Source organism: Centrocercus urophasianus, unplaced genomic scaffold (genome assembly GCF_019232065.1).
Source record: "Centrocercus urophasianus isolate 14NV4802_14NV808 unplaced genomic scaffold, USGS_Curo_1.0 seq_16, whole genome shotgun sequence".
In the NCBI taxonomy this organism is placed as follows: Eukaryota; Metazoa; Chordata; class Aves; order Galliformes; family Phasianidae; genus Centrocercus; species Centrocercus urophasianus.
In genome coordinates this window covers 19,665,346-19,687,238 of record NW_024884711.1, presented here as the reverse complement: position 1 = coordinate 19,687,238, position 21,893 = coordinate 19,665,346, and the positions used below count along the sequence as shown (strand labels likewise).

The 21,893-nt window shown below is 41.7% G+C and overlaps 1 protein-coding gene across 1 annotated transcript in view; it reads left to right on the top strand.

The window, feature by feature from the left end:
• The first annotated feature begins 14,312 nt into the window (after positions 1 to 14,312).
• AHR (aryl hydrocarbon receptor) overlaps positions 14,313 to 21,893 on the top strand; it is a 61,366-nt gene continuing 53,785 nt past the window's right edge. The window contains exons 1-2 of the mRNA XM_042816629.1: positions 14,313 to 14,409; positions 20,469 to 20,656. Of these exons, the coding sequence (XP_042672563.1) occupies positions 14,354 to 14,409; positions 20,469 to 20,656 (244 nt within the window). The 5' untranslated portion in view covers positions 14,313 to 14,353. The remainder of the gene's footprint in view (positions 14,410 to 20,468; positions 20,657 to 21,893) is intronic.

The window sequence follows — 21,893 nt, the reverse complement described above, 5'->3', positions numbered from 1 at the left end:
AAAGTGCCTCAGCGTGTGTGCAAAATCTGAGCCTGTATTGTGTAGGATTCATTATGCAAGACACTATACAATCCAATAGCAAAAGGCAGATCTGTGTCTATTTTGAACAGCTGGATATATGTAGTTAATTTTTGATGCACATGAGCTTCACTTATTTCAGTATATCCTCTAAGCAGTAATCCCAACCTTATTTCAAATTGCGTTTTTTTTTTTGTTTTTGTTTTTTGGTTTTTTTTTTAAGTGGTTGCTCCAGAGGTTAGAAACCTTAGCCTACATTAAGGATTTATCTTATGGATAAAAAATTTGAAATAAGGAAGTGGTTTTTTTTGGTTTGGTTTGGTTTTTTTGCAAGGCTGAATCATTGCTGTTTCTGCTCAAATCAATTATTTTTCCAGTTTCCCCTGTATTCCCCCACAGCTTTAGGTACTTCTAATTTTTCACTGTAGAAATATAAACATTTAAGTCTGTATTGTAAGAACAACCTTCAACTTGCATACCACTGCGTTTTCAATTTATTATTGCTGGTGTCTTCCAGTTTCAGTCTGTTTGTATACTAACACAGTGGGAGTCACAATAAGAAAAAGCAAGTAAGCAATGTCATAGGAACTGTCCAAAGAGGAAAATATTCATTTTAATAGCATCTAATAGTGCTTTCCTTGTGTTAACTTCAGATACCTTACATTTTTTGTTCAAAATGCAGTTTATTTTTTGTAAGAAAGCAGTTAAAGATGATATTTTTACTCCAGCATTTTTGTTGTTTTGAAGACGTGAGTCAAAACAAGGAATAAGAGCAAAACATCTATATTTGTGTAATGCTTCATGAATGTGTCTTTGTGCAGAATACAGCTGCAAAAGAAACAAAACATTCCGATGAAGGATGAAGTAGGTACTGTCAATGACTAACGAGCTTTGCTCTGTATTGTTGCTTGCCCATTCAAAAGCTAAGTATTAGATGAAAGAAAGTAGTAAAGAAAGAGGGTTGTGTGTTGTGTGTTTTTGGTTTTGTTTTGTTTTTAAGAAAAAGAAAAGATTTAAAGGTAAAATAATGGTAGTGGTGTAACATGCATGAGCTTCTTCAAAGCTATAGGGAAAACGCTTGAATACTGCGTGTACTGGGATAGCAATGCTTGGAAGGAATGCAACATGAAAAAGTTGGTAAGTCTAGGCTCAAAAGAAACTGACAATCTCAAGAACCTTTCAGACAGGATGAGGTTTGTAAGGAGAAGCCACCAAATGTGACAAATATGTCTGTTTAAAATAACGTGATTGTTGTTTTCTTTTCAGTAGCAGGATTTACTCATAAAGGGGAAACTTCAAAGATGTAGTTGAACTCCTATGTAAAGAATATATATATATTTTTCTTTTTTTAAAATCTTATCCTTCATGCCTTGCATGAAGTTACATATATTACTCTGATTTTGAAGCCGTGTGTCAGAGCAAACGTGCCATAACAAGTTCCTACAAGGAAAGTCCTGTAGGGTCCAAATCCCAGCTGAAATTCCTGAGTGAACCATGCTTACTGTTTAAGACTGTTACCTGATTGCTGGTCTGAGTGACTGGCTTGCAGAATACTGACTTGAAAGGCATAAAAGCCTGAGGATCAGTACATCTGGAAGTACAGGTGGCTTCTTGTCAAGCCAATGAGCACCACTGTGTGGTTTTTTTGTTTTGTTTATTTTCTTTTTTGAAATCCTATCATCAGGACTTAGAAAATATGATGAAATTGCAGAAATGCTTATAATTAGTTAGCTTCTGCTAACCTGATGTTTAGAAATATCTCCTCTTGATTGCATTTAGACTATAGTGATGAAGTAGTCTGCAATTAACCCTGTGGTTCAGCTACCCTGATGCACAGAGCACGCTGCCTTTCCTTCCTTTTGGTTCTTTTCCAGCAGAGGCAGGAGTGTAGTAAATGAGGGAAAAGGAAGAAAGAAAACTATGCTCAAGTGAATCTCATCTTATCCCACTGAAGGATGCTGCCAGCGCGTGCTCCCAAACTTGGCAGCTAACAGACCTGCAGTTTGGGTGAACCATTAATTTTAACAGAAGCCATTGCAAAGCAGTATAATGCTCTGAGTTGATGAGAAGAATCACTTCTTTTACATGAGTGCTTGGGGGAGGGGGGGGGGAATAAGATAAGCTGGAAATTAGGCAAGCCATCAGGAGAAGTATTTTACTGAGAGTGGTGAGGTGCTGGAACAAGTTGCCCAGAGAGGCTGTGGATGCTCTGTCTATGGAGGTGTTTAAGGCCAGGTTGGATGGGGCCTTGGGCAGTCTGATCTAGCAGCTGGCACCCCTGCCTGTGGCAGGGGGGGTTGGAATGTGATGATCCTTGAGGTCCTTTCAAATCCAAGCCATTCTATGATTCTTATAAATTAATGTACTTTTTACCCTCATATATGCTTTTCACTAGTCTCAGTTACAAGAGAAGATAGGAATAGTGCCACAAGCTTGCTGTCCTGATTATTTTCTTAAACAGCAAGCTGGAAAAGGACTGATTTGTTTTCATCTGTGTGCATCTGTACATCTGTTAAGCTAAATAGATTGAAGGGATTGGGAAATATGGCCAGAATAAACTGTGATTTCTATGCTTTTTATAGATAGAAATGACCCAGCTACTCAGAAATAATGTTTACTTTCATAAAGAAGACACAGTTGAATTAAAATTAGCAGTACTGTTCAAAGCTTATTCTACAAATTACTTAATTTTTACCAGTTATTTCTGAAAATATGGAGTATCTCTGATGTTTAGAAACATGCAAATATATTTTTGTTGTGAAAGAAGCTCAATTAAATAAGCACAATGTATCAAATATTACCAATATTATGTATTCTTTTAGCCTGAGTGCTAAGAAAACAGATTAAATGTCTGCTATTAAAGATAGTAATTTGACAGCAATAGGTACAGCATAATCTTTCCTTACCCACCCCCTGTAAGACTGTGGCATATATCAGAAACACTTTTCCATTTGTAGAAGATTCTACTTTAGGTGTGAATGTAGTTTATTTTATTTTTTTTTTCCAACTGAATGTTGGGCATGTATAAATGTTTAGAGGCTAGTTTGATGTATGTCTGTCATGCAGTTTGTGTTGTTTATGGGCAGCAGTTGTAATAAACTTGGAGAGGATTACAGTAGGTTTTTTTTTTTTTGAAGCCTAAGCAATCAACAGCATCATCAAGCTTAATGACATTAGTCACGTCTGTGTGAAATTATGATACTGTAGCAACTATTCAGTTGATTATGGATCGACAGTGTGTATGTAGCTGAAGGAGTAAACTCAGCAAATACAGAGCATTGGTATCCATCTCAGAGAAGAATGATGCAGACACATCCAAAATCATTGTAGTTTATGGCATTTTCATTGGAAAAAATAGTGGTTCCTACGACCCACAGGTAACCGTATTTATCTCTGTCAGGAAATGTAAGGTTTTAAAACGAAAGTAACTTCCTGGCGATGCTCTTTATTCTGTTCTGCCTGTAATAGAAAAGTTTAAGATGAAGGGCAGAAAAACACCAAGCTCTGTTTCTTCCATCTGTGTAACTACAAAGGGAAGGAAAACAAGGGAAAAACACACAAGAGGTAACTAGCAGGTTGTGCCCTGAGCAAGATAGCTGCCTCATTGTGTCTGTTACAAATATTGTCATGACTTTAGTTCAAGCTTTGGCCTTAAACAATAGAGACCATGAAATACATACTTGTTACATATTGCGAATGTTATGGGAATTACCTAAATATTTTATACAAGGGTAGCAATACGTCTTGAACAAACATTACCTAGCCATAACATTCTGGAACAGGGACTCCTCAAACAATTGCGGCCGGCGAGAGGTTCCTACAGGAAGGTTCATAACCCAAATTCAGATTGTTTTCAGGCCTCCACTTTTAGGAAGGCTTTCTTTTTTCAGTTTACTGCAGAAGGTCTGTGTGGTGGGGGAAGCGGAGTTTTCCTTGTGTGTGTTTTTCCTTGAGGGCTTCAAACAGGAAGAATTATTTTAAGATTACAAGATGCTCTGAATACTCAAAAGGCCACCAGAAATATTTATGGAAATAAGCTGAAGACTGCTCTTTTGTCCCTTTCTTTGTCCATTTATTTTTGCAGATTGGTTCATGTTAGAACATGGGTGTATAGGATATATCTTATCTAATATAGATATCTTAGATAGATAGAAGAAATTAAATAGGCCCTATAAGCTGGCAAGGACCCAGATACTGTAGCTCAGATGTATGGATACTGTAACACTTGATTTTTTTGTGGTTGATGTAGCAACAAAATTGGAAACTATTTCTTCCCACTTAAGAAAAACACTTCAAAAAATCATGGTGGTGATCTTGTGCCATTATGTAGACCACAGACCACCTCTACCAAACCAGAAGGTCAAATGAATGGTTCAGACAGACAAATGTATGGCTGCTTGCATCCTGCTTATAGTGGGTGAGTCCACCTCACTCAATGCCTGTGGTTATTGTTGTTCACTTTCTTTTCAAATCCTGGTCTATTTCAAACTATTGTCCTGTGTTCCCTGAAAGGAATGTTCATCTACCTTTGAACAACTGTCTTTCACACTGCTCATTACTATAGAAATGTCACACTGAATTTTATAACCTGAAAGAGCCTAGATCCAAACTTGCCAAGTGTTGAGTCAGGGAATTCTTACAGGAGAAATCCTGGATCAAAAATTCATGCTAGCTGGAGTCTTGCTGCCCCTAGGATATCTGTTTCAGTAAGCCTCTCTTATGAAGGAAGTTGCAAACTGGCTCCAGATATATCCCCTCAGAAATAAACTAGCAATATTTTATACCTATAAAATGAACAACTTTTCATCTGTGGTAGATAGACTAGCTAGCAGCTCTCTTGACTATTTAGGAGAAATGATAAACTGCTAAAGCATTTGCGGTATCTTAGTGATGGAATTTTTTGTAGCTATAGGGACACAGTAAGAATATTTGTGTGAAACACTGGGGAAGCATTTCTGAACAGTACTGCACTGAGATCACCAGAACTGCTAAAAACTGGCACTGTGTAGGTTTTGAAGCTGTTTTCCTCATGTTTTCTAGAAGATCTAGAAGATTTCTAGAATAACTCGCTAAAACTAAGAACTTCTTTTGGAAAGATCTTTTACATTTCATATGCCTATGATTGTTTCATGTGCTTTAATATTTTATTCATTGGGGCATTTCAAAGTTACTTACTCAATATAGAATACACAATTTAGAATAGAAATGATAAAAAGCCTGTTTTCTTTAGAAAAAAAAAAAAGAGATGTGCATATGTTCTTACAAGAGGAGTTTTCTAATTAAACATTTTCAATCATTTTAGTGTAAAAGGAAAAATATTTAATGAACATTCTGAACTGTAGAAGAGCACTCTAGACACTGGTCTATTTCTTTGTTTGTTTTGGACGTGTCCATAACATACTAACTTTTAAGAGACAACTTCTGCATGGCTAAGACTCTTAAAACTTTACTTTGTGAGATAGTACCTGGGGCTCTATGTTGAAGCCAATTCTTGGTAGTGAAAATTAACAGGTAAGTAGCTGTAACTGAGGAGCTAAACATCTCTCTTGCAAGCAGAGCACATTGGTTGGAAAGTTTTCAGAACACTCATTACTAGCAAGTGTTAAATACTAGGAGTCACTCTGTGGGCCAGACTGGATTCAGAGAGCTGGAGATAATGGGACTATAAAGATGATATGTAGCTAGCAACAGTTGTGGCTTGCTTAGGGACACAAGTAAACACAGTCTGGTTAGGACACTTAACAGGATAAATGTGGAAAAAAGAGGGGATAAAACAAACAATATATCAACTGGCTTGTGGGCAGTTTTCAGTACATGCATGTTCTTCTATAGGGTTGAGAAGAAAAAAACATGCCAGGACAGGAGAATAAAGGTTCAAGTGTTTCCCTTGCACACATACCTGCTCCTGATGCCCTTTCTCCAGTGTCTTTGCATTATGCAATGCAGTCACTCTCTGGATATATGCTGTCTTCACTCTCCACAGACTGTTATTTCCCCACATCCCTGTCTGACAAGGTTCGCTGTCCCCTCTCCTCTCTTGACTTCCTCTGGTGCCTCAGTCGCAGTTAAAATGAATGAAAACACTGCTGGAGCGACCTGAAGTTGTGGTAGTGGATGCTGGATAGAAAAAGATGCTGCAGGTTGAAAACACAAAAAAATTACATTCACTGAGACATGGTGTCAATCAGTAATCTCAGCCAGGTCCCAGACAGGCTGCAGCCTCTGTGAGCACAGCCATCAGGTGGGGGACAGGCACAGTTCACTCTCAAGAATTATGAACTCAGTGGATGACTGCACTTTCTATCAATCATGAAAGCAGTTCAAAAAAGACTGCAGACAACACATTTTTTTTTTTCCTCAGGGAGGCTATTTCCTGAGGAGGTACTAAAAGCACTGTGCTTGGGCTTTCTGGTTTGTTTGTTCTTTTTGTTTTTACTTATGAAGTATGTTCATGGAAATCTCTCTGTGAGATTGTAAAGATTACAAATTGATTTTTGCCTCGACCTTTGGCATTCAGATATCAGTGTCTCTGTTTGCTGTTTTTTCATGTTCTTCTCCATGTACATCTTCTAGAATTGATAGAAAGTACCCCGAAAAGATAGAATACAATAACCATTAATGTAATACCTACAGTTTGTTGTAATCACAGAAAAGTTTTATAAAGCTAAATTAAAATGTATGACATCTAGCTATATTAATTAAAATTAGCTCCAGTTTACTAGTACAGAAATTTAGCTCTGGTATGGCAACTGTATTGTCGCTTCTAATTTAGATCATTTTTTTTATTCATTAGTCTGACTTTGTGTATACCCTTTCCTCTTAATGAGAGCAGAAAGAAAATTTGCAGCCTACTGAGTTAGACACCATAATTGTAAGCTTGTTTCAGGGCCTCTCAAACCGCAGGTTTTGTTAATATTATATGCCAATTTAGTGGCGAAGCCCTGTTAATAAATATAGTTCAGCAGTTTTTTAAAGCAGAAGTAAAAAAAAAAAAAAAATAAAAAAATAAAAAAATCAGTTCTTCATGTATTTTTTTTCTGCAAAGAACATCTTGGTGCAGCGAGATCATATGCTGGTGCAGCTGGATCATGTGTTGTCCACATTTGCTGATTGTCATGGTGATTTACATGGTGACCCATGCTTTCCTGCTTCTGCATACTAATAAGTGTAAGCTATTTATTTAACTGCATGGTCAGAAGTATTGGAAATATAGTCCCATGTACTAGAGAACCTGCCAGCACCATGGGACCTATACTCAATCACTGGTAGTTGTAAATTGTTAAAATGGTCCTTTACATGGCTTCGGCGTGTTACCACAAAATTCACAGGTACAGCTGAGGGATTAGCACAAACTTGTGACCATTTCCAATTTGCACTTTGTATGCAGTCACCATACAGTGGAAACTAAGAAAATACAGTAGTGATTCCCAGTGGCCATGAAGGATCCTATGAAGAGAAGGTATTTACTGATCCCAATTACATGACTGCCAGAAAAATGAAATTTGTGCAACGTATGCAGAAATGGTGTTTTTCTTTAAATGAGTTTGTAGTTACAGACAACTTTTACATATGGCCTAACAAATACAGGGGAGAAGGAAAAAGTCCAGGGCACGCAGACATCCAGCTGCAGGTGTTTTGGTTGAGGGGGTAGGCTCTCTTAGCTCCTTCTGGTTTGCCTGTGGGAAGGGATCAGCTCTTATTGGAGACTTCTGTATGGCTCTCAGTTACCTGACTGGGAGTACATTAGATTGGATTAAAATAATGGGTGGCTCTTCACTTTCCAGGACAAAACCAAAAAGTTCATTGGGAAAGACTACGTAAAGACTATTTTAGCCATACAATAAAATCTGCTCATCATGCTTGTGGGGAAAAGGGTTGATTACTGCTTTAGGCAGCCAAGGTAAATTTAGTTGCTTGCTATATCTGATGGTTCTTTAGGATATATTAAGTTTAAAAAACAAAAACAAAACAAAACAAAAAACTCTCTTGAATGGGGAGGCAGTTTCTGTACAAATTTGTTCTATTTTGCTTATTCCTGCATATGAGAGAAAACCTGAGAAGAGTAAGCAAAGAACAGATTTTTACACTTAGTGCATAACAGTATTTTTCCTTTTCTCCTTTATTTTTCTGCATTTGCAGGTGAACATAGTTCTTGCTCTACACAGTATAGGATCTGAGGAGGATCATGATACTCTCCCACTGATGTTGCTTATTAATTTCTCATGTTTTCTGGAACTAGAATAGTCTCAAGCACTGTCTCTAGTTGTGTTTTTTATTTTACTTAGGATTTTTTGTGGCGTCTGTTTAACTACTAAGACTAGATTTCATCAGATTACTGCAATACCATGTTTTTAAATTAAAATACTATTAATTGTGTTGTAATGCTCATAGGCTACTTGCCCAAATATTAATTATGTTTCATATATTTTATGCTTTATTGACTCTTCAACTTCTAGAAATGCTCCCCAACTTAAATACTCAATAGAATACTGAGTGTAATTATAAACACTGGCATCTCAGAAGCTCACACAAGGAAATGGAGGGAGCCAGGAAAGAGGGGTATGGAGGAAGGGAAGAAGAATGTGCTTGTTCTGTCCTGCATTGATAAAAATTCAAATAGTAGAAAAAAACCCCACGTTTCTTGTCAATCTAATTCTCATTAAAACTTTCTACAGTATAAATAGAGCATGAAAATAAGGCTTCCTTAAAAAAAAAAAAAAAAAAAAAATTAAAAAATTAAAAAACATTTTATTATTTTTTAAAAAGTTTTTTTTTTTTTTTTTTTTTTTTTTTTCAAGATATAATTGTTTCCATTTAAGTTCTAAACAAGTGAGAAAGAATTTTATTTAATATTCATAGTCATAAAATCATAGAATCATTTGAGTTGGAAGAGACTTTTAGGGCTCATCTAGACCAAATCCCCTGTAATGAACAGGGGCACCTACAGCTAGATCAGGCTGCTTGAAGCCTGGTCCAGTCTGACCTTGAACATCTCCAGGTACGAGTATTCCACAGCTCTCTGGGCAACCTGTTCCAGTGACTTGCTACCCTTATTTTAAAAAACTTTTTCTGTACAATCTAAATATTCTCTCTTTTAGATTGAAACCATTTCCCCTTGTCCTATCACAACACACCCTGTAAAAGAGTCTGTCCCCTTCTCATAGCCCCCCTTCAGATACTGAAAGGCAGCTCTCAGCTCTCCCTGGAGCTCTCTCTTTTCCAGACTTAACAGCCCCAGTTCTCTCAGCCTGTTTTCATAGGAGAGATGTTCGATCTCTTAGATCATTTCTGTGGCCTTACTCTGGACATGCTTCAACAGGTCTATGTCTCTCCTGTACTGAGGACTCCACATCTGGACACAGTACAGGTGAGGTCTCACCGGTACAGAGCAGAGGGACAGGATCCTTTCCCTTGGCCTGCTGGCCATGCTTCTTTTGATGCAGTCCAGGATACAGTCAGCTCTCCGGGCCAGAACATTGCTGGCTTATGTCTAGATGCCACCCACCAGTACTCCCAAGTCCTTTTCAGCAGGACTGTGCTCTATCCTTTCATCCCACAGCTTGTATTGGTTGTGGGAGTTACCTCAATCCAGGTACAAGACCTTGCACTTGGATTGTTGAACCTCATGAGGTTCTCCTGAGCCAACTGCTCAAACCTGTCTAGGTCCCCCTGGACAGCATCCTGTCCCTTGGTCATGTCGACTGCACCACCCAGCTTGGTGTCTTCTGCAAACTTGCTGAGGGTGCACTTGATCCCGCTGTGGAGCATCAGTTCCAGCACTGACCCCTGAGGGACACCACTCATCGCCGACCTCCATCTGGACATTGAGCCATTGACCACCATTCTGGGCATGATTTTGCAGCCATTTTGTTGTTCATTTAATAATCCACACATCAAATCCATATCTTTCCAATTTGGAGAAAAGGATGTTGTGGGGTACTGTGTTAAAGGCCTTAGTGAAGTCCAGATAGATCAGTGGCTTTCCCCTCATCTACTGATGCAGTTATGCCACCATAGAAGGCTGCTAGGTCAGGGAATTTCTAAAGTCCACTCACTGATATTAAGTCAGTTTCCCTTGATGGTTAGTTCCCTGAATTGAGCACAAAGAAAGTCATCCAAGTTACCACAAGCTCTCTTTCTTAGCAGAACAAAGTTACAGTGGAAAATAATGCCTAAACCAGCGGCAGTTGTACATATCCCCAAAATTATCCCCAAAATTTGAACTGCAAAAATTATAATTTTAAATCACAGTTATCTTGTCTCCAAGAATGCAGAAAAGGAATCACAAATAATCAAAGCATATTTCTTCTGCGTTATTTGCACTGAAGACAGCCAGAAAAAGTCAGCACACAGAATTAATCTGAGGGAAGTAAAGATTTGGCCATGAATAGAAAGAGTAGGATAAAGGATAGAAATGAGTCAGAGATGACCCTGAGATATCAAGCACTGTTTATAATTCTTATAAATTCCTCACAAATAGCAAGATTTTTCTTGGTCTTGTGGTGTTCCTGTGAAACTTCAGCTCACTCAGGAATTTGTCTGTTTAATACAAGTTCCCTTTCCAAGCAGCTGCCCACCTCTTGAAATGAGAGAGAAGTCTGTGCATGGCAGGAGAAGCAGAAACAGAGCCTAAATGACGTTTGGAACAGAAGTTAATTGTTCATTTTGAAGACAGGGCAGCAGATGTGACTGCTGACAAGCAAGAGCTCTGGAAGCTTCAGGGGATCGTAGTAACACAGTGTGCTAGATAGGGAGGAGCCTGCTAGTTAATGTAGCACCTCACATGTGCTGGGGAAAGGCACGATTCACAGGAGACGCAGACGCTTCTCTTAGAAATCTCACTGTTGGATAGACTCACAGTTCATGACTGAAAACAGAAATACTGGATTTGAGCAATGAGGAAAAAAGTGATTGTTGATGGTTCTAGAGAAGTTGTTAAGAGACAGTGTGATCTTTAGCTTACACCTAATAAGCCACCTGGGGAGTAGGCTAGAGATAAAATAAGAAGAGATTGGTTAGGGTTGGACAATATACATAAAAACGATCTGTGTTGGAATTAAACCCTTTGAACTATTCATAGGAGATCAGCCACATCCATTATTTGTAAGACCAAATGTTGTTAAACCTGCCCAAATATTAACACACACACAAAAAGAATAGTAATAGAAACACACAGACAAAACCACATTGTGCTGCAAAGGAGGCTGGAAGACCACTGAATCATGGTTATAGAGTTTTTGCAAGATCTCTACTGCACATAGATAAGTGGAAAAGAAATTACCAAAATGGTGGATTAATACAAGAAACAGCAAGAACACCAGGAGAAGGTGGATTTGTAAAAGCTGTAGCTAACATGGTGTGAAGGTTTTTTAGGTGATTTCTGAACATCTTACATCTCCTATCTGTTGTTAAAAAGGTGTTTGACCCATAGGAGTTGATTTCCAGTAGCCTGCAGTGAAAAGGATTACGCTGTACAGGTGTACAGAAGATTTCTGCCTAGTAGTGACAGTTTTTGTTTGTTTCGAAATCCTTGAGCTGAAGAGCAACCAGAGAACTCTGCTGGCACCATGCAGGTTTCCATGGCCTCAGAATGGAGTGGGGAGATGATGTTTATCATGGGAGGCTAAAATCAATCTCCTTCTTCGTGAAACCTCCTGTACAACTTCCTAGACAACTTACATACTGCACAAGCTGCCCAGCAAGGCTGTGGAGTCTCTGTGGGGATCTCCAAAAGCCACTTAAATGTGAGGCTGGGCAGCCTGCTCTGAGTGGCCCTGAAGGAACAGGGGGCTGGGACAAAGTGATCTCCAGAGGTCCTTGCCAAGTTCAATCATCCTATGAAGTGATGTTTGGGTGTCTGACAGTATTTAAGCAGCACAAAATGTCAAGAAACAGCTAAGATCTTGAAGTTCAGTGAAGTATAACAAGTTGCTGGAGATTTTGTGCAGTCTTAGTGAAGAAGTAAAAGACAGACTGGAAACAATCAAAAATTGGAAGAAGAGCTTTAAACAATGGCTGAAAGCTTTCAACGCAAAGGTAATGTAGATGAAGAGAAGAATGAAAGCAGAGCAGCAATTTGTGTTGTGCGTGATCACAGCACACTTATGCTGACAGAGGAAGGAGCCAGTGAGCAGAAAGAGGTTAGGGGTGAGACGAGTAGTGAAAGGGACTGGGCAGTTTAAGTTGGAAGAAACTGGGAGTTTGGATTGGTTTGGAGAGTATAGAAGGCATCAATTTTTTATTCCAGTTCTAAAATCAGAAGAAAGGAGATGGAGAAGACAGGAGGATGTGGCATGTAATTGCCCTTTGTTTTCCCAGTGTGCTTGCAAGGTCTGGTGAGGAGAGACCATGATGAGGAAAGGGATAGCAGTAAGGAGCTGACATCCTCTGCAAAGGTGCTTGGCCTGGAATGTGGCAGGAATGTGACTGCAACTTTTAAGGCATACCATTCTTTCAGTACTTTTCTTCCTCCACGGATTTTCGCATATTTTATTTGCTGAAGATCTGTTTTTCAAAACATCATTTGATCAACTCCTTGCTTTCCAGCAAGCACGCTAGCATTTTGAAGATTTATTTAAATTAATTTTATCTGAATACTCTGGCTTCAGCACACTCTGCATCTGGGATAGCTTCCCAGGCAATTAAACTCGAGCAATTAAGCTGGTAAACAAGCGTGCGTTATGCTGTCTAATTCACGCTGTGCACTTCTGAGGACGAGGCCCACGCCACTGCGGGACGCATGGGATGTTGGAGCCGGGCAGCCAGGCCTTGCACAATCCCGGCGCTGTTTCTTACCGGCTGCCGTATAGCAATACCTGCGCCACAGCTGACAAACTCCATCAGCAAAGCGGAGCCGGAAAGCTTGCATAACCACAGCGCTGGTTTCAACAGCCAGCGAGGGAACGCGCGAGTGCTCGTAGCTGCCGCTTGAACTCCCGCAGCCCGGCCAGCGTCGGCAGGCAGGAGCAAGCCAGCACCAAGGACACTGCCTCAGCCTCCTCGCAGCCAGGCAGGGAGAGCGAGGGAAGGCTAAAGCTCGCAGCCCGGCTGCCAGGCGGCACGTGGGCCGAGGCTGCGGGCTTCAAGGAGCCGGGGAGAGCGCTTCCAGCTCCGGGATGCTCTCAGCAAGGCTCTCCCGCAGGCACCGCCGCGCACGGCCGTGTTTACAGGGCGACTCCCCGTCTCCCAGGCTGAGCGCGGAGGCAAAATTTATTGCCGTTATTCCGTGGGAAGAGCTCCGCTCTTGTGAGAGGAAACGGAGGAAGAAAACAAGAGGGCGAAGCAGCGGCGGGTCACAGAGGCATTGAAGGGGCTCCTTCAGCGGTTCTGTTTGTCGACAGCGTGGCAGCACCTTGTGCTTTTTGCGATGTTGCTCCTTTTCTTCAACATCACCGTTTAGTTTCACGCGTCAGCGCCATAACTCGCGGCCTTATCCCCTCACGAGGCACTGACGGCATCCCGGGCCAGCGACCCTTCCGCTCCCTTAGAGCCGCAGCGTTGCGCTGAGCGCCCTGCGGTCCCTGCGCTCGGTGCAGCCGCGCTCCCACCTCTTCCCCCAGCCGGCCGCTGCCAGGGGTCTGCTCCCAGCCCACTTCAGGAGGCGGCCCGCTTTGAGTCTTTTCAGCCTCAGGGCGGCAGAAGGCGGAGTGCCTCGTGTTCCCTCCACGCCGCAGCGCTATCCGGCCCGGCTCAAACCCACGCTGCCTGCGGCGCTCCGCCGCCGTCCCCTCGCCTGACCTTCCCAACATGGCGGCGCGGCCGCCCCCTCCTCCCTCCGCGCGGCCGCCGCAAGGGGCCTCCTCGGCGCGGGGCGGCGGCACTGTCAGGCTGCGGGGCGGGCCCAGCCCGGCAGCGCGGCGGCGGCCGCGGGAGGAGCGGGGCTGGGTTGAGCTAGGCGGGGAGGGGAGGCCCGGCCCGGCCGGGCGCCGCGCACACTGACGGGCGCTCGGCTAGCAGACGGGCGAGGAGACGGCGGGGTCGGCCGGGAGTCTGCGTCGGATCGGTGGGGAGACGCGGGGCTGAGCGGCGCCGCAAAGAGCCGGCCGCCCTCACACCTGTGCCGTGCGGAGGCGCCGCGCGGCGAGTGGGTGTCGCCGCCGCCGATCACCTGGGATCCCCGCCCCGCGCCACCTCCGCCTCCCTCCGTCCTCGCCGGGCCAGGGGAGGCGCCGCCGCTGCGAGCGTGCTGCTGCGGGCGGGCGGCAGGGCCGGGGCCCGCGGGCGAGGCAGGAGCTGCGGCGCCGCTGGGACTCGCCTTCTCCCGGCAGCCGGGGCGAGGCGGGCGGCGAGGCGGCCCCCGGCCGGCGGCGGTGCGGGGCGCTGGAGCCGCGGCAGGATGAACCCCAATGTCACCTACGCCAGTCGCAAGCGGCGGAAACCTGTGCAGAAAATGTAAGCTGCTCTCCGCGGGGCGGGGAGGGAGAAAGACCGAGACGGGGTTGGGGCTGGCTTCCTTGCTCCGTCCGTCCCGCCCGGGCACCGCGGCGTGGGGCTGCCCCGGCGCGGGTTCCCCCCGCCCTTCCCGGCGCCGGCTGGGCCGCGGAGTGCCTGTGCGGCTGCCGGCTGCGGGGCACGGCGGTGCGGGGTGGGCTGCGGGCCCGCCTTTCTCCGGCGCCCTAGGGGTTCCACGGGATTTATTTTATTTTTCTTGGATTTCTTGTGAAAATAAAGCTACATCGAGGTCCCCTCGCGGCTTGCGGGCGGAGCGCGGAGGTGGGAGCAGGGAGCGGCGGCTCGAGGCGGCTGACCTAGATCGGGAGGCACCTGAGGTGACAGCTCCCGGCGCAGGCGGCGCAGCCCCGCTCAGGTCGGGGGTGGGGGGGGATCGGTCCGGTCCTCAGCCCGGGGCTGTCCTCGGTCCGCTGGGCCGGCTGCAGCCGCCACTGCTATATTAGATGGTGGCGGTTGTTCCACTGCGGGTGCTGCGGATCGCTCCAAGAGGCCAAAAAACAAGTGTCTGTCGTGGTATTTTCAAACTTGGGCTGCAGCTTAGTGCCTGAGTGCTTTCGCGTTTTGCACCTGCGGTAGGTTTGAGCCCTGGGCTTTGCGGGCTGGTCATCTCATGCGAGTGATTTTCAGGACTGCAGCTTAACCCGCACTTTCGACTAGAAGTCAGTGTAAGTTGCAAGCAGTAGAGGAGCTGAACTTCGGAGTTGCTAGCAAAACTAGCTGTGATGCAAAGCTCAAAAAATCCCAGTGTATTACTGAGTACTCTTGTAATAGTACCATAATCACCTGAACTCCAAAAGCATTAAAGAGAATGACGAATATTTAATAAAATCCCAATGTAAGTGTATGTTCTCAGATTGACAGCAGACAACTGTGCTGGGGGGAGTGAAGTTAGCCTGGGTGCTCACTTCTGTACAGTTGGAGCTATGAGAATGAGTGCATGCACACAGCCAGTCTACAAATTAATGCAGAATTCTAAACATACCCTTTTTTAAAAAAAGTTCTGGCTAGAAGATAGTCATTATGAGAAGAGCAGTGTTTGCTTTTTTCGATTACTCATTTCCAATCTATAATGTAGAAGCAGTGAATCAGTCTTCTCTACAGGTCTGGATTTTAACGAAGAAATTAGTGTTGTCTTTTTGTGAAGTAGAAATGCATTGGTAGTATTTGTCAACTGTTGGTTGCTGAGGGCAAGTAATTCTTGTAATTGCATAAGGGTGAGCTGTTCTGCCTTTTTGGTCGCATCGCTTAATGTCTGGCTGGCTATTACATTCTTGGTCTTGATTAGAGGATGTGAAACTTTCCTTTTTGTGTTACTGTTGTATCTACGTTACTAATCTCTTTCCGTAATCTATTTTCTTATATTTGGTGGCCATGCTTGTCATATTAGTTGAACTTGGAGCCTATTTTTGTTGCTAATGGAAACTATGTCTATTTGGTATTCTGCCCTTTGATACCAAAGGGACGGATAGATGTCTCCTCCTCTGCATTTGCTTGCTCACCTATAATTATAAGAGAAGACATTACTATTAGCCAGTCTTGTTGGAGTTACCAGAAATTATTCAGAATTTATCTTGCACGTATTGCTTTTTCTTCTCCTAGTGGTTATGACTTTTGGTTGCTCATGCTGTTAGACCAACCTCGCAGAGCATTGCGGGTGGTGGGAAGGCTCTGATTTCTCACATAGCTAATTACAGAGCATTCACTGGGCTGAAAAGTAGGGAGGGAGGTCATAAGCTCCTGTAAGTGACTGGGGGGAAGGAGGGGAGAGCGGTTCCAGCACTGCTCCTTGCCCCACGGTTTGGCACTGCTGTGATTTGAGTCTGTTTGAAGTTGGTATTTTGTCCTCCAAGTAGGATTCAGAGCTCTTCAAAGAGAATTTTAAAATGAAAGAAGTGATGCATTGCTGGGAGTAGTGCCTTTTGTGAAGCTGTTGCTTCTTTTTGATGTTTCATTTGTCATAGATGTAGCTGTGAAGGGAGCCTGGTCGTTGTTAGTCTGTAGCAGTGGGCAGCTAGCATGCAGCAGTGCTCATGGGTTAAAACAAATGAAGAACTACTTCCTGCTTCAGGTGCAAATAACTTTAAGTCATGGCAGTAACTCAGAGGCAGCATAGGAAGCTTCCCCCTGCAGCCACCCTATCTTTATGGGCTGTGTAAAGGACTGGACTCAACAGGGAATCGCCTGACAGAAACGTGTTGTTTTGATCCGGTAGGGAGTCACCATATCACAGCTGAAAAGAAAACGCAATAATGGGAAAACTTAAGCGGCAACTGTTCCTGCATTTCATCTTGTTATCTTGTCATCTGGAGGGGAAATAAAACAACAGCCTAATACACAATGTGCATTCCAGTGAAATGTAGCTTTCTTAGAACCTCAGAGCCTTCCGCAGATTTCTTCCCACGGGTGGTGGAGCTGTGCGGGTCCCCCTGGTGGCCGCTCTGCGCGGCCCCTGCTTTGAATTTTTCTTCGACTGTTCTATTTCTGTTTTGTTTTTAAGGTCTTGTATGCCTTTTCTCTACTGATTATTAACTGAACTGCTGATTTTGCATGCTAGTAAGATAAAATGCATTGTTTTATTGAAGTGAAGTTTACTGGAGGTGGATCCTAACATTAAGTAAAGGATTTTATATGTGTTGTTTCACCTTGCTGTCTTTAGATTCCTATGCTTTTCTGCCTGCTAGCTCAGTCCTGCTGTGATTTGCTTTGTTGTTCTCTTTTTCAGTGTTTGGGTAGAAATTGTTTTGCATAACGGAATGAATGTAATAGACAAGGAATGGGGTGGAGGGATTTAAATGTTTCATACTGTGCAGACACACAAAGCGTAACAGCATGTTTCTTGAAAAAGCAGACTAAATAAGAAATGATACACTTTTGTTCCATGTTACCATGAATGTATTCATGATACTAAATATTCCAGAGAAAAACGTTTGGCTGGTTGATCCTTAATTAAAGGTACATATTAAGGCATAGTGATTTCAGAAAGCAGTGCAAATATATGTTTAACTTAAATAATAATAATAATAATAATAAAATAATAATAAAAAAAAAACAAAACAGCAGCAGCAACAATAAACCTCACAACTATTTATTATTTCAAGACAAACAAATAAGTGCCAAGAAGTGGAAGTTCATCAGTAAAGAAAAAAAAAAAAAAACAAACATTAAAAGCTTGCTTTGTTTAAAGCGCTCTTCACACATAGAGCAGCTTGCACCTTGTGTGTGAAATGGAAGCACTACAAAACTTTTGGCATAGTTAGAATAAACTTATTAGATTAGGTGATAACTGGTACACTTGTTGGTGTACCTGTATGCTACGTGTAAACTGTAAACTGCTACTTAAGATTCATTGCATTTAATGTTTCATTTTGTGTGGTTGATGGCTTTTTTTTCCTGTTTTTTTGTTTTTTTTTCCTGTTTTTTTTGGTAGTACTTCTTGCAAAAGTATTCAGTTTGCAAGGAATAGCTGCAGCAACTGAAGATAATTGAATGTAGATGCTATGGTTGGCAGCTAGGAACATGCTTTTTTCTTTTTCTGGATAGTCTGGCTTGTGGTCTTAGATAGCATTGAAGGGTGTTAAAACTGAGTGTAAAGATTTTGCTCTTGCCTCGTGTCCTGGCTGTCCCCATTGCTCTGTCATAGTCACTTGGTCACTAAGCCAATCTGAGCAACTGAGTGACAGACTGCTTCTGGAGGACAAACGGTTGCACAGCATCAGATCAGCAGCTGAACGTTCCTAAATGGTGAATTCACTGTGGCAGATAATACTATTCATAGGAGTCTTTTTCAGTTGTTAAAATAGAGAATTTTGGAGGGTGTCACCTATATAGCACTTGTTCAGTAGTAACTGATGAGTTTCATATACCTGACCTGTGTTTAATTGAATTGACATAAGAATAACTTGTTAACACATGCTGTATTGAAGATGAAATGAAAAGTACACACAGCTGAAAAGATTAAATCTGTCAGAGAGGTGACACGCGTGTTCTTCCTTGTGCCCTTTTTTTTTTTCTAATCAGTGAAGTCATTCTGATGAACTCCTAAAGGTTTTCTTGTATGTTATGAACAAAACATATCTGTGCTGTATTTCATTTTCTCAAGGAACTGCGTCAATTTTCCTTTAAAATACAAATTAGCCTATAAATACTGAAACTTATTTTGGCCTTTTAATAATAAGATCCAGATACTCATGCACTTGTAGTGTTATTAATATCAATGAAGGCATGCATGGTAAGCATGTGCAATTGAAATTTCTGTTGTCTGTAGCAGGCTTCTGAAAACAGTAGTCAGTTAATGTTGTGGTAGTACCTCTTTTACAATGGTAAAGCTAGAATTAGCAGTCCTTGCTTGTTTTGCAGCTGTTGGATGATAAGGACTGTACTTTACTTGAGAGATACTGAGTGTGTGGCAATCTCTGGCTTTTGATTGATTAGAGAGTTTGAATTTCCTGTAAGTAAGGTAAAAGGTGGTGCCCAGGAGGTCAGCTTAAAACCTGTTTTCTTCTGTAGTGTTTTTCTTTTTTTTTTTTTTTTTCTTTTTCCTTTTTCCCTTTTTTAATAATAAAAATAATCTTGACATAGCATTTAATTGTACTTGAAGGTAATTTTCTGCAATGCAGCTAAGGCAGCCCTGTGCATCAACAGTTTATGTAAGAGAATGGAAAATGGTTCGAGTTACTACTTATTTCCCCTTCATTTCCATCCTTATTTCTTTTGTCCCTGACAGTTCCATTTAAATCACGGATTTTTGTTGGGTCATAGTAGATAAAATTAGATAAAATCATGGTATGCTGAAAATACCGCCAACTTAATGTTTAGAAATGTTCTATGCTGCACTTGGGGAATCCTTATGCATTGGCTACTTGGAAGTAAAAACTTACATGAAAGTAATGCAAAAACAATCACATCTAATGAGTAATTTGTCAAGGTAATTGCCCAGTTCCGTATTGTTTCAACATAACTTGTCAAATTGCTAATAGAAATTTTAAGCAAAGGGGAGGGCAGTCGTGAAAATAGAGAAGTCTGGTATTCAGTGCTGCTCTAATTGGCATGTCATGAGCTGTTTTCCAGGGGACCACTGCTTTTTGGAACATGCTTTGATTTGGTAATAGTGAGCTGTTCAGTGACAGGTATACAGCTTTTACTTGCTTAAAGTTTGAAATTTATTGGTTTTTTTTTTTTGCCTTCATTGAAGGCTGTTCTATACACAACTATTTGAGGCAAATTTAAATGTTACTGATGACATTTAGTGATCTTGAGCTTTATTTATTTTGTTAGAGTTATATTTAAATTGCGTTAATCATATACAAGGGAGTGTCTTGCCTGGATAATACTTGAGAAATGATGCACCTTGCAGAGCCACCTTTGTCATATCATACTCAAGTGAAACATCATTAGCTAAGAGTTGGTATATAGAATGAGTTCAGTGGTATTAGCAAGGAAGATTTTACGTGCTGACTGAGCTGTATCTTTTCTTGTGCAGTTCTGAGTGCCTTGTTGTCTAGCAAGTTACTTAACCATGTATTATTTCTAATTTACAATAACCTGTTCCAAACCTTGATGAAGAATTAAAGATATTTGTGAAAAAATGTAATTCAAGTAAAAAAAAAAACCAAAACAACAACAACCTGAGTGTACTGTCAAATAATTTGTACACTAATAAGTTGAATTATTCATAATTTGAAAGAAATCAAGGCAAATGTGTGTGTAGGAAGGTTTTTACAAGTGCTATATCTGAGTTTGCAAACATCCATTACGTGTTCAGATAGCTATGGCAGGTCTTACTGCTTTGTTTAACAGTGAATGTGTTGGGGAGGAAAGTGAAATGATCTTAGATAGAATTCTACTTTTTTCCATGAGGAACAGAAGTCGCTTAGGAAAAACATTTTGCATGTTAAAGTTTAAAAGGTTGTAATGTTAGACAAGTATTTGCCTTCATTTTGGGAAAGAACTTTTGTTTATTTTTATTTTTATTTTTATTTATTTTTTTTTTTTTGCCACAGAGTAAAGCCATCTCCAGCCGAAGGAGTCAAATCCAATCCCTCCAAGAGGCACAGGGACCGTTTGAATGCGGAGTTGGATCGCTTGGCAAGCCTTCTGCCTTTCCCTCAAGATGTTATCGCCAAATTGGATAAGTTGTCTGTGCTTAGGCTCAGCGTCAGTTACTTGCGAGCCAAGAGTTTTTTTGAAGGTAACAGTTGGGAATTTATTTGGTTTAGGAATGCCTGCACAATGCTGCTTGTACTCAGGTTGTGTTCGCTGTTGAAGTACTTAAAATCATTTTTTTTTCTATTTTAGCGGAGCATACAATTGTATGGATATATACAGTATGACTGTATAAAGTAGGCTTTCCGCTTTCTTGAAAACCAAATGTAAATACTTACATTTCATCAGTCTTTCAAAGGTTTGCATTTGGAGGCAGTGTAGACCTTAATAAGTCTTTCAGTCCTTTTCTTAAACTTTGAAAAATTAGAAGCTGGGATTTATCATTTACCCCTCCGAAAATAGCCCTTATAAAGCCATTACAATTGAGTAAATATCATGAGTTCCAATCCGCTGCATGTTTTGCTTAATGATGCATCAAAAAGATTTCATATTATATGCAATAACAACTAATGCTTCTTCCCATAGTTTATTCTGAAGGTGACTTCTAAAGAAAGTGGCAAAGTCTTTCCTGTGTTCAAGCTGTGATTAAAGCAGAGCACGAGGCATTAAGACAACACCTAAGGTTCTCCAGTTGTGTGGGCAGTGTCTACTGACCGTAGCCCAGGATTGCGTAGTGCAGCAGTGCTCAGGGCAGTAATCACGCCATGTGCATGTTCTCCTGTTCTGCCTCAGAGGCAGTAGATGAGTGCTACCCCCCTCTATCATTATCTGAGTTCTTCTGTAGGGTGAAAAGGGGTGGTTGGCTGCATTGGGTGCTTGCTGGTTTCTTCAAAGGCAGGATTTAGTCCTTGTCTTTGCTGGAATAAAACAGGGAGCTGGTATTTAAAAAAAAAAATTTCCTTTTTGTAATCAGAAACTTTATGATGCTATATTGAAGATGGATCTACACTGATACCTGCAAATACTAAGGACCTTTTTTTCTTTTTTTTTGTAAAAAATAACCTCTGTCCTTATTGGTTGAGGATTTGTTATTTCAGTGTCTTGGTAGTGATTCCATACCATACATAAGAGGACTGAAGAAAGCTAGCTTGCCTACAATAGTTTCACTTTTTACTGCGGGACTACAGAATTCTTTTTCTCATTTATTTTGACTAGAGGCTTCAGTTTGGTAATGCTTGTAAGCTGATATCCAGTATTTTATTGCTTGATGAATACGTGCAAGTGTCTTGATTCCTGGGCATGTTCAGGGTGGTTCTTAGTATGGGATCTCCTCAAGGTTTGAGTTTGTGAAATATTTTATGGTAGCAAATATCCTTATTTAA